Source organism: Eptatretus burgeri, chromosome 3, assembly GCF_056783735.1.
Source record: "Eptatretus burgeri isolate ZD-2024b chromosome 3, Ebu_testis_v1, whole genome shotgun sequence".
NCBI classification, from domain to species: Eukaryota; Metazoa; Chordata; class Myxini; order Myxiniformes; family Myxinidae; genus Eptatretus; species Eptatretus burgeri.
This window is the reverse complement of record NC_140963.1, coordinates 130,059,753-130,076,042: the sequence shown is the minus strand read 5'-3', so window position 1 is coordinate 130,076,042 and position 16,290 is coordinate 130,059,753. Positions and strand designations below refer to the sequence as shown.

The 16,290-nt window shown below is 40.1% G+C and overlaps 1 protein-coding gene across 6 annotated transcripts in view; it reads right to left on the bottom strand.

Annotated features, from left to right (window-relative positions):
* LOC147030968 (macrophage mannose receptor 1-like) overlaps window positions 1–16,290 on the bottom strand; it is a 355,425-nt gene that overhangs the window by 202,993 nt on the left and 136,142 nt on the right. For all 6 annotated transcript variants that reach the window (XM_085875590.1, XM_085875591.1, XM_085875593.1 and 3 more), the window contains 4 exons: window positions 12,407–12,550; window positions 8,890–9,078; window positions 5,110–5,267; window positions 3,756–3,863 (listed from right to left, as the gene is read on the bottom strand). In XM_085875590.1, coding sequence (XP_085731716.1) covers window positions 3,756–3,863; window positions 5,110–5,267; window positions 8,890–9,078; window positions 12,407–12,550 — 599 coding nt within the window. The remainder of the gene's footprint in view (window positions 1–3,755; window positions 3,864–5,109; window positions 5,268–8,889; window positions 9,079–12,406; window positions 12,551–16,290) is intronic.

Genomic DNA, 16,290 nt, shown 5'->3' with positions numbered 1-16,290 from the left:
TGATGTGGCATGTGGCCGGTGACAACCTATTGCCAGAGGAACCTCAACATGGATGGGAACTGCATGATAACTCCTACAGTATTGTGTGGTTTACATGTCTTCAGATGCCAGAAAGTGTTATCCCAGAAAATTCGGAGTCGAATGAAGATGATGAAGAAGATGGGGACATAAATTACCATTGTGACAGTGACACTGATGTTGACGATGACAGCTCTGACACTGACAGTGATGTAGACGATGATGACGATGACTGAATTATACTGTAGAGCAATAAGCCAGGTCTGCATGGTACTCCTGTGGTTGCAATTAAAATATAATTTTGACTGTCACAACAAGAGTGAGACGTCGGTATTGGTGGGCATGGACACAACAGGAAGTTGCTGAAAATGTTTTCATTTCACACATCTCGGCCTACTTACCGTAGCTTTAGCATTTGATTTATTTCTTATACTATGTAGGTTTATCTGTAACTGTAATTTCACCTGTCAATTTATAGGGCTGGTGGATAATTCACACTGCATCACAGAGTTCAGTTGTTATTGGTTTGGTAGATTAAGGTTTCACTTTATACTCGTGTAAAACTGTTCGTGCGTTTGTTGTAAAAGTGACGTTGTTCTCAAAAGCTGATGATCCCTGACCAGTATGGGAAAACGATGTTTAGAAACATAGAAATTTGATAGATAGGGCCTAAATGGACATTTTCAATTCGCATACATGTATATTTTTCGATACATGTTGATCCTCCAGATGAATGATAAACAGGTATAGCATGGTATTGATGATTTCATCTCACTTTGTGTATGATCAGATTGACATTGACACTTCTCAGATTGTAACCTATCTAATTAGTGTTTATTACGTAATAAATTTCATTATTCAAAATTCACATCAACTGTTCTTTTACATTAATTTTGTTCTTTGGTTATGATAAGTGACAATACCGGATTTTCCAGTGTAAATTTCTGGTCCAATCTTTAAAATTGAGACCCCGTTTGAGCCTTTATTGACCCTTCTTAAGTAAAAATTCCAGGGAATATCTTTTCTTGAGTTACATACTTCTGATCAATGGTAATAGGGGATCTGATTGTGTGAAATTCAGTTTTGTTCTCCAAAGTGTAATTGAGACCCTTTTTGGCCCTGACCAAAGGAGCATCTTGAGCAATAACGACAGAGAAAATAATTTCTCGAGTTATATGGCATCAATCCATGATGTGGATAAAATCAATTCACCAAATTTCAGGTCCATTCCCAGAAGTGTAAATGAGACCCTTCTGACCCTTCTTAAGTAGAAACGGCAGGAAATATTTTTTCTTGAGTTATAAATTTGTGATCAGTGGTGATAGGTGATCTGATTATGTGAATTTCAGTTTCATTCTCCAAAGTGTAATTGAGACCCTTTTTGGCCCTTACCCAGGGGCCTTTCTTAAGTAATAATGCCAGGGAATTTCTTTTCTTGAGTTACGTTTTATTCAATACTGCTCGGAACAGAATCCACAAAATGAGTTTCAGCCTTGTTCTCAGAAGTGTAATTGAAGGTCAATATTTTGGGGGTTTGAAGGTTCACCCCCTTTAAATGCCAGGAATGCGACACACAAGAAATGGATTTTATTTCTCCATCCAGCATTCTGAATAGAATAGGGCCATCAAACCTTTCATTCTCAATAGTGTAAATGAAACTAGCTAGCTCCCAAACTAAGAAAGCACAATCTTGTAAAACTCAAGGTTGAACTATCCAACCAGTCTCCTTCATCGATGTCGTGGTGGTGCCTTGTCAATTCCGTCTTTGGTGAATACTCTTCTTCCATCTTCTCTCTTGACTTAAATCGCATCAGTGCAGACTATGCTTGAGAAAAGGCAGTGCGATTCAACTCGGTGATTGCTTCTCAGTCTCGTGTACCAAGTCATCTTACACTATCTATCTTACCCCTCACACCCACCGTCTACTGGACTTTGTGTCCTTCTCACTCAAGAAGATAAAGAAAATTCTGTGTCACCTCGACCCTGCTTTGATGATATACCCAGATGGAATCAGTTCCCATGTTCTCAAGTTCCACTCTGCTGCTCTTGCTTCTCCTCTGTCTGCACTCTTTAGTCTGTTATTATCCTCTTGTCACCTCTTGTCTGCTTGGAAATTTGCAAACACCACTCCCATTTGCAAGAAGGGTGCAAAACAGATCTTCTCAACTTCAGACGAGTTAAACTTACTTCCAATTATTAGCAAAGTCAAGGAATCCATCAATGCTTTGCTTCTGATGTCCTGGTTTTCCTGTTTTCAAACCTGCTTGATCAAGTGGTCAAGTCAAGAACTTCGTTCCGCACTGTCCATTGTCCGCGTTAACCCATTTGAGCCCTTGATCAAGTTTGATCAAGTTGATCAAGTTTTCTTGATCTTGATCAAGTTTTCCTGCTTGATATTTGACCATCATTTAGCATTCAGTCCCGGTCATTCAACTCTGGACATGATGCCAAGCTCTTCATTTGCACAGTCAATGCTAAGCGGTGTTATACGATCAATGCAACCCTCTTCTTTCCCTGTAGAAGCTGTAGTGCACAAAGAAGACTCTTGGGCCTAGTCTTGTTCCTCACGCACATAAATAACCTTTCAGATGCTCTGGAAAATACTCTCTTCCTCTTTGCAGATGACTGCACATTTTGTCATGCAGTATTCTATCCAACTGACAGGCAAACTGCAGTGGAGTCACTGTCTGCTGATTTGGAATCGATTAAATGCTGGTCTGATAAAGGAACACGTCTTTCAATCGGTGGCAAATCTCAGTCTCACCTTGTCACACCGTAAGGATCATCATATGAACAAGCTTATGTATTTCCATGGCCAGCCACTGCAAGAGGGACAGTTTCTTTAATATCCATGCTGGATATTAGGCTGTCCTCGTGTGCAGCATCAGCCATCACCTCCCTTGTACCGATCACCTCGCATTACTGTCCTCCCAAACCAGCCGCAGACTGGGCATCCGATGTTGTTCCATCACTATGGACTGGTGCCCCAGCATATAATCTGTTTTTACTGGAAACCATGGAATCTAAAGGCCTCAACATTATGTCATCTCCCGTGCCGAGGCCAAAGCACAAGGCCTCTTATACCCTGTCATTGGTAAACTCCTAAAGTGCAGGCTCACTTCATACCTCAACTCTTTTGTTCCTTTTATCTCCCATTTGAGGAATCCTCTTCCTGCGGCTGTACAATAACCATTCTCCAAGGCTTCACACATTTCTCCTGCTGTCATATGTTTACATATTTTGATATTGAACTTTTTGATTTTAATACCCTGCTGGTATTTAATGGAAGAAATGGCTTGGTGGTTGAGGAAACAAGATTTTGTTGCACTTGCTGTTATTGGTATGCGTTTGACCTCTCTTACTTGTTCAGAAATCCGGCTCAGACAGTATGTTGGTACCACCAGGTCTATTTGTCCATAGAAACACCGCAATGGTGCCACTAAGTTTGAATAAGTTGTGAAAGCTCCAGCAGCACTTTTTTGAAAAGCTTAATTTGTTGAACAGTCCATATGGGACCAGCAGGCTGGGATCCTTGCATTTCCAATTATTTTGTGGTGGATAATATTTGAAACAAGAAGCTGCAATGAAGCCCTTCTTTAGAAGCAGTGTTTGTTAATACAGAGCGACACATATGGGTGTCATGAACTTGCAATTTGAATCTCTTGATGAATATTTTTCAATGATTTGTTTTGAGAAATTATCAGATTTAACATACATACAAAAATTTCCTGACACACCTGTGGACAGTTTCCATTGACCGTAGGCTGAGGACTTGAAGCGGTTCGTGATTGCTTGCACACATAGCCCAGCTGTAGTTTACAAGAGCCATCAGCCCACTTGGCATCCTGCAATCAGGACACATGACATCATAACATGCAGAAACACAAGAAGAAGAAAAAAATTCCATTGCATTTCCGAGAATTAAATTACAACAAAACATCTACTATAAATAGACCAGGTGTGTGTGTGTGTGTGTGTGTGTGTGTGTGTGTGTGTGTGTGTGTGTGTGTGTGTGTGTGTGTGTGTGTGTGTGTGTGTGTGTGTGTGTGTGAGTGTGTGAGTGTGTGTGTGTGTGTGAGTGTGTGTGAGTGTGTGTGTGTGTGTGTGTGTGTGTGTGTGAGTGTGTGTGAGTGTGTGTGAGTGTGATGTTTTTGTGGAGTTCTGCTGGAGCTGATGTGGAGTGTGAAACACCATAATGATCGTCATGACCTGAGTTGATTCGGCTGATTAACTACAAAGAACCCAAAAGAATTCCCATGTTATAAACACAAGCCATGTTAAGGTGTATGGAGCAGCTTAATAGGTCCTTCCACAGCATGGCATTCCAATTACAAAATAAACAACAAAAACAATGATAACTGTAAAAAAGCATAGATTAATTAATACTGATAATATGAACAATAATAATAATAGTTGTATCCATCCAGCCATCCAGACCATACTCTGTGCAGAGCATTGGTGCTGCCTCAGCAGTCTCCTTGGCTATTGGGCACAATTCTGGACGGGTCGCCACTCCGACATAGGATACCAGCAAGCTGGCACTCATTTTGCCAACCTCAGAAGGATGACAGGCAGAATCAACCCTACCTGATATTAATTCAACAGCTAAGGGGGATTTGAACTCAGGATCCTTGGATCCCAAGCTCACCAACCCTAACCATTAAGCCAATACCAAGCTTATAGTCATATCATTTGGCAACAATAATAATGAACGGAAAATCCCTGCCCTTTCCCAAGCATGTCTGAACTTGGTGAAAAGGCATGCTAATGCTCAAGCAGTACATCAAGCAGGTATGCTACAACACCATGAAGACCAATGGAAATTTGGTCCAATGGACCAATAGGCCCATTAGTTTAATAAACATTGTTGGCTTCATTACAGCATGGTGAGTCGCAAGACGACCTCCAAAAAAAAGAATACCTTATTATAGTAAAAAAAAAAACGAGGTTGAATGATGAAAAATTTAATTACAGGGTTATAATATTAAACTGAAAAAAAGTACAGTGAACAAAAATAGGGAGTAAAGATGGTATTAAAAAAATAATAATGCACAATATAATACAGACATCAGGTTCAACAAGCACAGCGACCTTTCCATTCATGTATACACAGTCCTCTTCACTCTGTTGTTGCCCATTTGGTTCATACTGTTGCCATGAAGTGAAGCTGACTGAGCTGTGATCAGCCCAAACAAACAGCATTTCATTCTGACGGTCATTCAGTCCAATCCACAGTTTGTCTTCACTGCCTGCACAATGACAGGAGAGAGGTGAGTCCTTCTATCAAAGCCACCTTGCCTCAAGACATAAACTGCTCTTTGTTATAACAGTCATTTGCTAACTACAAGTTTTGTAGAAATTTTTACAACTTTCTAATAGCCTTTTCATTTAATCTTCATCCCATCGCATCTGATTTAATGTTTTGTCGAAAATTTTAAATTTCAATTTGAAACGATACAATATATATATATATATATATATATATATATATATATATATATATATATATATATATATATATATATATATATATATATATATATATATTGTATAAGATTGGGGCGGTTGGGATTACACATTTTTAAAGAAAAAGAAGGTGCTTCTAACTAAAAGTAAAAACTCGATCGACACCACTAGTTTGGGCAAAAAAAGCAAGGCAGGCCTGGTCTCCCTTTTTTGCTCAAGTTAGCGGAGTTGATCGAGTTCTTACTGTTGGTTGAAAGCGCCTTCTTCTTCTTTAAAAAACATACGCACATTATAAAATATATATATATATACACACATAAATATATAAATATATATTAGGGTGGTCCAAAAAGTCAAAAAAAAATAGAATGTTGCTCCACAAGCTTAAAATTATTCTAATATGACCCAATAATGCGCATAATTTTTTTTAGTTTGATCGGAGGTGATTTAGAAGTTGGTCGTTCCATATGACGACTTTTAGTCTCATGACCTTGAATAAATAAGGGTATGGTCAGGTACGATTACAAGTACTTCTGGATGTCCGAGGTGGAAATGGAGTGCATTTTCGAACTCTTATGGAATCGATTTACTCTAAGAAATGACTGCACCGACATTGAATTCACTACCATTTCGAAAATATGACCTAAAACAAGATTTATCATGAAACGAATTTAACCAACTCATGAAACAAAAAGTCGTCATATGGAGCGACCTCTAAATCACCTCCGATCAACTTGAATTTTTTTATGCGCATTATTGAATCATAGTGGAATAATTTTAAGCTTGTGGAGCAACACTATTTTTTCGACTTTTTTGGACCACCCTAATATATGTATATGTATATGTATATATATATATATATATATATATATATATATATATATATATATATATATATATATATATATATATATATAAAAACATAAATATGGATATACTGTATGTATAAATATATATATATATATATATATATATATATATATATATATATATATATATACATACATACATACAAACATGTATATTTTATCCCTGTGTCGTAAGAGGCGACCAGGGTTGCGTCAGGAAGTGCATCCGGCGTAAAACTTGTGCCAAATCACTATGTGGATCATATGGATGATCCGCTGTGGCGACCCCTAACGGGAGCAGCCGAAAGAAGAAGAAGATGTATATATAAATATATATATATATATATATATATATATATATATATATATATATATATATATACATATATATGAACAAGCTGGTAGGCGGACATGGGTAGTCGGCCGTTGCTAGGTAACGGAGGGGTCCATAGCAACGGTTCTTTCTCACACATTACTCGGACATACTATGAACCTACCATACCAGTTTCATGTATATCTGACTCATAGTCTCTGAGATATAACGAACTTCGTATTGTTATTGTTTTCGACCAGGGTTCATTCAAAGTCTATCTTCTCCGACAGTTTTCATAGGATCCGGCTGGAAATTTTTTGACAATATGGCTGAATGTACTGCCCACAGTCGCTCGTGGCCCGATTTTTGATTTTCGAAAAAATATATTTTTTATGATTTTTCAAAAATTTCAAAGTCCTGTTGCTCAGCAACGGTGGTGTCCATAGCAACGGTTCTCATTTGCACACAACTAGGGTCATGGTATGAACCTACCAACCAAGTTTCATCGAAATCGATATTGTATTAACTGAAATCGCCATTTTAAATACTGATAAAAAGGGTAGAACAAATCTCAAAATTTTTTTTTTTTTTTCCGACGAGATCGACTACCCAATATGAATACAAATATATATATATATAAAAATATAAATACAAATATATATAAATATAAATACAAATATATTATATAAATACAAATATATATGTATATATATATATATATATATATATATATGTATATATATATATATATATATATATATATATATATATATATATCTATATAAAATACAAAAAACTATAAATATTAAAAATATATATATAGCTCTAAAAAAATTAAATATACAAAAATATAAATATAAAATATATTTGTGTATATGCAGTATATATACATATATATATATATATATATATATATATATATATATATATATATATATATATATACATACATACATACATACATATACTCTCTGTTGGTTTTGTTGTTTATGCTCGGCCACATCTTTTAAGTTGCAAACTCCAAACTTTGGGTGCAAATGCAACTTTGTGTGGGGGGTAACCATGGTATGTGGCCACTGCCTCATATGGGGGGGGGGGGAGGATGGGGTGGGCATAAATTGTCGATGTAAATTTTTTCCACGTAGCGTCACCTGGTGGTGGTGGCAGAGGGTATTACAATTTCCTATTTTTACCTGGGCATCGCTGAGGTTAAAGCACTCTTCGCACAGGTAAATTTATACTCCTTCCCGTCTGCCCCCCCCCCCCCAAAAAAAAATCCCAAAACAAAACAGATGGGCCTGTCAAAGCCTGTCATCATGTGTGAGACATTTCTAGTGGAAAGGGACATCAGGACGAAAGGGGGTGGGGGAGCGTGACGTGAGAATGGGGACGGGGAGGAGTTAAAGCACTCTATACACGGGTAAATTTTGCTTACTTTCCTTCTCATTCTCACCCAAAATTTTTGGCAAATACGATGACTAATTGGTCCATCAGTGAAGTGATGGGTAGGCTCTGCTGGTATGTATATATAATGAGTTATTCAACAGTTTAGCAAGAAGAGCTTTTTAAAATTAAAATTGTTATTTACTACCCCCAGAGCTGTTTTGTGCATCACAGACAGGTTAATGTGTTGCAGGCATTTCCTGTGGGTCAAGATGAATGCAGCAATAGCTGATGTGGCACTTGCTTTTTGGCGCGCACACACACACACACACACACACACACACACACACACACACACACACACACACACACACACACACACACACACACACACACACACACACACACACACACACACAGGAGACAGTGAACCTATGTACTGGAATAACACATGCTGCAGAGCATCCTGACTAACAGAACAGTGAGTGCCTACAATATATCCAAACCCTGTTCAAGCATCCATTACACAGTGAAATACAGAACCACCCACTGCTAAAAGTGGTTGCTGCTGTTACATTCAGTGGAGTATCAGTCAGTATACAAGGCTCTAGAATAATTTTTGTTTTGCCTTCCAGTCCCTCACTTCCCTCTTGAGAAGGGAATCAATTCACAAATGGGTGTCAGGCTCACTGGCCATCATCAGCATGGAATGATCCCCCCACCCCCTCCCAAATGTGATTAAGCTGGAAAACTGTCCCATGAGCGATGTAGATTAAAACAACATAATGGGAGAGTTAGGATTGTTGTACAACTTAAATAAATGTGTTATGCAAGACTTGAAAACATGATAACAAGTCATACTGAGCTCAAGATGAGTGAGCAAGAAATCATGTTGTGCAAGGCTGTGAATGCTGGCCAGATATCCCCCTGTAATCTGACACTCCATTTGTGCTTTGTCCCAGCTGGTGCTGCTGCGGAAGACTTTGAAGCAGGCATCATCATAGAGATGCCATTCGGGTTGACAGAACCCATCTTCTCTGGGTGCAAGACCTGTGGCACAATGCAGAGTTTATTGGTCATTGTTTAAATTTAATGTTCTCAAGTGTAAGTGCAATTGTGTTGTCATACCTTGTCTTTGACCTCACTTAGATTGCTAAAGAAATGAATTCACATGCTGTTACACAACTTTACAACTGTTAATATGCCGATTGCAGGGTGGCTGTACTATTTCTGCTACCTGTACTTGACCAGAATGCAGCATTTGTTCATTGCTGAATAACCCATTTCTCTCCATCTCAATGCGTGTCATATAGCTCCACCTAGTGTAAGCCGATATTCCAAGTTATAACAAAACACACCATAGATACATAACAGTGGGGGAATTAACCTGTCCAAAAGGGCTAAAATCCCAAAAGAATTCTGTATTTACAGTATTCTGAATCTTATTGAATCGAAAATGGCTTGGCCAATTTCCCTTAAATTTTGCACACTTGCTCCTGATACCAGGTTCAAGTTATGGGTATGAAATAATCCCACCCCTGGTGAGCGTGGGGAGAAGACTGGCAGTTTTCACCTATACACGTGGCCTAGTGCAAGCGATTTAACCGCTGACCCCTGCCGGAGGGAGGGAATATTGAGGATGGGAAAACGACAACAGACATGGCACAGTGCAAGCGATTCACCGACACCATGTTTAACTCCCAGAGGGAGCAGGTATTACAAGCATTTAAATTGCACAACATAAATGCAGGCAAGACAGTCAGCATTCTGAACATGCCATGCTCTGAAATGCAGTACCTACTGCAGGCAACACACAAAGATGGCTATTTTATTTGGATTTGCCTTCATGGGAGACCAACTTCATGATCTGAAAGGGAGATTAAAATTAAAAAAACATCTCAGAGTAGCACTTTACAACCTATACTATAGGTCCATATCCCCGTACATTCGGTGGATGTCTCCCATCCAAGTACTAACTTGGCTGTAAGTATCGGTTGATATTTGGAAAATTCAAGCCGATAATTAATTCAAAGGTGAATGGCATTTTCTTAAAACGCTGCATTTAATCAAAGTAATGGAAAACCAGTCTTTATAAACATCTGAGTCGGTTTGAATCAGTATTAAAATAAGGACAATTAATTTTCTCAAGAAAATTGTGAAAGAGGTATGCTAACCATCGTGAGAAAGAAGGTGAAGCAATGTTGCACTTTGAAGAAGGGCTTATCGCTGAAATGAATGATTGCTATGGAAACTAGAACAGCACTCAGTGGAGCGCCTGCCTCCGTCAGGCTGAACAGTTTACGTTTTGGATCCCACTGATAGGCCGGATCTGAATTCGGACCTGAACCAAAATCGGATCGGCTTGTTCTCGTCACAGAACCAACTCATCCACAAGTTTTTGAAATATCATGCTCTCTATATGTCTGGTATTGGCTAAATGGCAAGGGTGGTGGGCTTGGGATCCTCGGATCCTGCGTTCAAATCCCACTTGGCTGTTGAATTAATACCAGGTGAGGTTGACTCTGCCTGTCATCCTTCTGAGGTTGCAAAATAAGTGCCAGCATGTTGGTATCCTGTGTCGGAGTGGTGACCCATCCAGGATTGTGCCCAATAGCCCAGGAGACTGTTTCGGCAGCACCAATGCTCTGCACAGAGTACGGTCCCAATGGATGGATGGATGCTCTCTATTGTTTTTGGCGCCATCACTCAAAGGTGAAGAATCACTTTTTAAAAATTTTTAAATTCTCGTATCCACATCCGGATGTTCACCAAAATCGAATCAATTCGTCCTTGTCATGCACCCAACCTGTCCATCAAATTTTGCTGAATACATACACAACTTTTTGAGATATCCTGTTCATAGACAGACAAACAGACACACAGGAGTGAAAACATAACCTTAGGTGGCAGAGGTAAAAAAAAAAAAATCCTTTATTAAATCCATAAAGCAGATAATTGAAAAATGATGCAAGTTTGTGACACCAATGATAAATGTCAAAGCTCCTTCAAGTTCTAAAAAAAGAATTTCAAGTTTGAAACTTGATAGCTATGGAAACATGATACTTATAAAGTTCCATTGCACAAAATTATCAGTACAGAACTCTTTTGCCATTCAACATTTGTTCCTGTTATATTTTCATTTCCATCTGTAATGTCAGCAACGATTAAAGTAATGTGGAACTGTGGAAGAGTTTTGCTCCTGTAACTTTTCTCACTTTGTTTGTATGCTATACAATAACTTTCTTACAAGAAATAACAAACACAATGTAGCAACAAACTTTGAGAAAGCAATGCAAAAGTGAAGTACATACAGCAGCTAGATAACATTTGCCTTCACGTTATCGTGAAGTTTAAACTTTATACTGTTGGTCAAACACATGCCTTCACTTTATAGTGAAGTTTAAACTTTATACTGTTTGTCAAACACAAAAAAACCACTCAGGTAAGTGTAAGGAGCTATCTGCTTTTTTTGGTTTAAAATTATACATGTGCCAAGTCGTACATCTTCACTGGAATGGTGACCATGGGACCATTGTGCTACACCAGTATTGACTGCAAGGGTTCTGACCAACAAAGGGTGCCTGCCACACATCCACCCTATTTAGCCATCCATTATGCAGTTCACAAGGATTTTTGCAGCTGGGAAATAAAATATTACAGTTAAAATAGCTACTTCCAGATTTTAGTTGCAGTCTGTGAAAAAAAACACAAAACTGCCCACTGCAAACAATCATTCCAGGGAAGAAGTACGATTTGGGATTTAAGACGATGACGTATGCTTGCCAGCTCAATTCTTGGGGGGAGTCCACTCAAATCTGATGAAGTCCAGTGAGCCAGAAATACATCCATTGATTGATTGTATTGTCAAGGGGTCAGTTGACTGATATTGCAGGTAGCAGTGGTAGTAGCTAACACTGATTGCAAAAGGCAGTTTTGTATGTTTCAGACTGCAGCTAAAAGGCAGAAAAAGCGATTCAAACTGCAAAATATATATCATTTTGATGCCCATCCTAAGTTTCCTGAGGTATTTAAGAGTGAACTACTGTGACCTATAAAAGAGACTTCATGCGCAGCAGTAATTACCTCCCAACAAGAGTCATTAGTGAGCCATCTGAGTTTTAGCAACAATATCAAAGTAACACATCAATTGCCCTGAAATAAGTTCACCCAGCCACCATACCCAGAAACTGTGTCAAAGGAAAGTTGACAAGGCAGTTTGTGCGGAAATTAAGAAAATGAAGGGAAGAAAGAAGGAGAGGGGAGAGATGCAGAAGAAAATGAAGGATAGGTGGAGTAAGGGGAAGAAAGGGAAAACGAATGTTTCAACAATGAGGGGATGCATAATATGAACATATTGTCCTGTGTACAAATAACTCACTGTTTGTTGATGGCTTTGTCTCTGAGTCTCGTTTTTTGCAGATGTAAGGAAGCCTGTCGTTGCAGTCATGGATTTGCCAATTGCCCGATGTCACCGGGTTCAGAACCCCACAAGCTTGCCCTCTGCTCATGTTGCCTGGAGGTCCTATATGAAAGCATGAAATAGAAAATCAGGTCAAGAAGTTGGAGCTCAAGACTTTGTGATTCCTTCAGTAAGTATTCCATGAGGACAAGATTCATATTGCTGTTTCCTTTTGGCATTATCCAGCCACTTTCATAGTAATTTGGCAATGGTGGTAATCATCATTTTTAATGGCTAACTATCATCCATCTATCAATTCATCCAAACCCTGTGCTCCAACACCAGAACATCAGTTCTGTTGAAGCAGTTTCTTGGCAAATAATACATTGGGTGGTTTTTCAATGCCTTTTCAGTGGTAATTTAGACAGCAATTTGGAACTTGCTCTGGGTACCACTATACAATGGTCTTCAAAAGATACATGGGGATATTTGATGTCCACCAACAAAACACTCGTTGATGGGCAGCCAGCTTAATATTGCCTTCAAAACGATGGCATATTCCTTGCCTGTACGCTACACCAACAGTTTAAGAGTTGGGTCTTATCTTGAAAGTGTTTGAACCCAGATAAGACAGTCTAAAAGTGTGACCTCAGAGCTATTCTGTGATGACCAATTTAACATAGCCTGAGTAGCGCAGGATTAAATAAACAGTCATTTTGAAAGAATACTGTTTCTGGATAAATTTTGCCTAATGCAACTCTATTTCCTTCAACTATTGCGTCTACAGTGAATCTTAAGCAATAAAAGTTCAAAGCAGCAAAATACAAAACAAAGAGGACAGATGGATCTGGCCAATTATACAATATATAATTTGATAAGTGTCTGTGTGTTTATTTATCTGACTTCTGTGCACTCAATGGACCACTGAATGGAATGAGTTGAAAACTGCTGGTTGTGCTCAGGGTGTGTCCTGGAGGATTTTATATGATAAAAAAACTCATAGTTCCAGTGAACACCCAAATCCTTTCCATGTAAATGTGCATTGTACTCGTATAGTACCACCACAGGTGGGGATGTGTATTACAAGTTGGAAATTCCAGTTTATGGATTTTTGCATGTGTGGCTGAATCTGCAGCTGCAGCTTCCACCTCATCAGAGCCAGGTTTTCCAAACCAGATCAGTCATGTTTTTAGCAGTGTCTCGCGTAACGAACGCTGCTCATTGAGAGCTCGGCGTTGTTGTTGTTGTTCTTCTTCTTCTTTTTCTTGTTATTCTTGTGAAGACAAAACCTTAACCTCGAGGACTCGGCTCTTGTACAGTATATACAAGATCCGGATCTCCTGAAATACTAAGCACAAGTACACATCCTCGCATTGACGGTGCCTTTTGAGAGTGTCTATCATGAACTTTTAAATATATTCGGACATTTGCTTTAAAGATTCGAAACATTCACGTTACTATTTAAAGATTATTCCATTTATCGTATTGTAATTTCGTAAATACACTATTTATTTCGTAAATACACTATATATCGTAAGTACATTATGGCGGGTCTCGCTATGCACGACCTTAATCAAGGCACGTGACAAAATATCGGAAGTTGTTGTTTTTTTTTTGTTTGTTTGTTTTTTTAGCCGACAACCTTGAGGACGCTGCTCTTGGACACATTTGTCCTTGTTCTGTTATATTTTGTCCTTGTATTACTTTGTGATTTTGTCTAACTTTCTGTGTTAAATCGTACCTTGTTGTGCTGTCATGCCAAATTTGTTTTCATGTTGTTCAGGGCTTACTCCTCAAATAGCAGTGGTGAAAAATCTGTCTGTTTTGACGTATTGTCTTCAAAAACAAACACACAAACAAACAAATAAATAAATAAATGAAAATAATAACTTAAAAAATTGATTAAAGAAAAAAAAACAAACAAAAAAAAAACTTCATTTCTCACTACAAAATGATCTCATTCTGTTACAATTGCCTTCTGCCTGCACTTCCTTCCTGTAACTCATTCATTATTTCTTCCTTTTCTCATTATTTCCAAACTGAATCTCCATTGAATCTTCACTGAATGTAAATGCTTCTCACATATTCTTCTGAAATGCTTCTCTTCTCACATATTCTTCTGAAATGCTTCTCTTCTCACATATTGCATAAATGCTTCTTCTGACTTCTCACAAATGCTATATACAGATACATATTGTTGTGGTTGACGAAATTCACAAACCACCATTCAGGTCCCTTAGGTGAGATATCTCTGTAAGTATATGTGTAGTTAGGCCCAAACCCGTTGTTTAGAGGGAATAAATGTCATTCATGCGGGCTGCGACCCTTTTAGATAGCCGTTTTTCTTTACTATCTTTATTTTGGACCAGCCGCCATTACTACAACCACCAACCACAACGCCGCTTCACAACAACAACCACCAACCACAACGCCGCTTCACAACCACCATGACCTTTACCGTCACAACTCGCCACCATCGCATCCCCACCATTCTCGCGCCACTTGTGGGCAACGATACTGGACTCGTGCAGGGCGCGCACCGAACAGCGTGTTCAGAAACATCACAGACTTTCCGAGAAAAACGGATCAAAAACGACTCACGCCCACTTCTGTTCCGTCCTATCGGCGAGCTGGGGCGATTTGGCCCCGCCTCCAGGGCGTTGGAGTGAGGACGCTATATGCAAATTCATGGATCCAAAAGCATTCACGCCCACTTTTCCTCGGTCCAATGGGGAGCCAGTTAGAGAGGTGAAGGGTCGGAGGCAGAGGGTCAAAGGTGAAGGAGCGAAGCCACGGGGGATATAAACGGCCGCGCTCGCCAAACAGGCAGTAGTTGTGAGTTCGGAGGGGAGAAGTCAAGACTGAAGAGTTGGGACGAGCCAAGAGAGGAGACGGAGAGGGCGATTAGACGGAGCTGTGGAGAGGTGGCGGCGGCGAAGGCGGACGAGGGGGTGCTCGCGTCGGTGCCGGGAGCTGCAGAGGGAGAGGCCAGCAATGCGACCGAGGTCGAGGAGGAGACGCTCGTCGCGGGACCCGAGACAGGGTGATATCCTCCATCCCCCGAGCATCAACAACCCCCTCCTGTTTCCCCCCGCGCTGAGATAGTGCGACAAGGGGGCCCCTTTCCCACCCCCTACCAGACACTGTCCGCGAGGCCCGCGGAGTTGAGGCGCCACCGCCGCTCCACGTCTCATCATCAGACGGGTAGGCCCGACACTGTCTCGGCCCCAGGCCCGCCTACCCCCCCTCATCCTGGAGGGTGGTTCTCTTTCTTTTGCTTTGGGTATCTGTGTTGTCGGCGCCGTCTGTGAAGTAAAATTGTATAAGTGTTGCCGTGTGCTCGGTAGTCAGATAGCTCTGCATTGTGTTTCTCTTTTATATTTGCTTTTTGTGTAATATTGTGTTTCTTCTCCTTTTACATGTGCTTTTGGTGTAATTGTATATGTGTGCTTCCCGTTCATCGCGAAATAAATGTGAGTTATGTTGAACTGTTTTCCCGCTTCGCTTCGTCTTTTCTTTCATTGAATCTCCATCTTGCTTCACGTAAAGGGTTGGTCGTGGGCTAAAACGCCCGATAATTAATCGAACCGTCGAGGCCGACGAATAACACCGCTCGGTTATCCCGATAGTACGGAACGGGTCGCTTAAAGTGGCCCGTGTCCGAAGTCGACCTGCGGCGAGGTGCGATCGCCCGGTCTACCCTCCGTGTGGGTACTTGGGTAGGTCGAATTTGGCGAGCAACCCTATCCCACGCGGGGGCCGATTGGCACGATCGTGGTGAGACCGAAAGGTCCACCCGTGACTAGTTCCCGGCGTTAGTCCGAGAGGGTCACGACTGGATTGTCCGTCCGGTGGGCGACGTG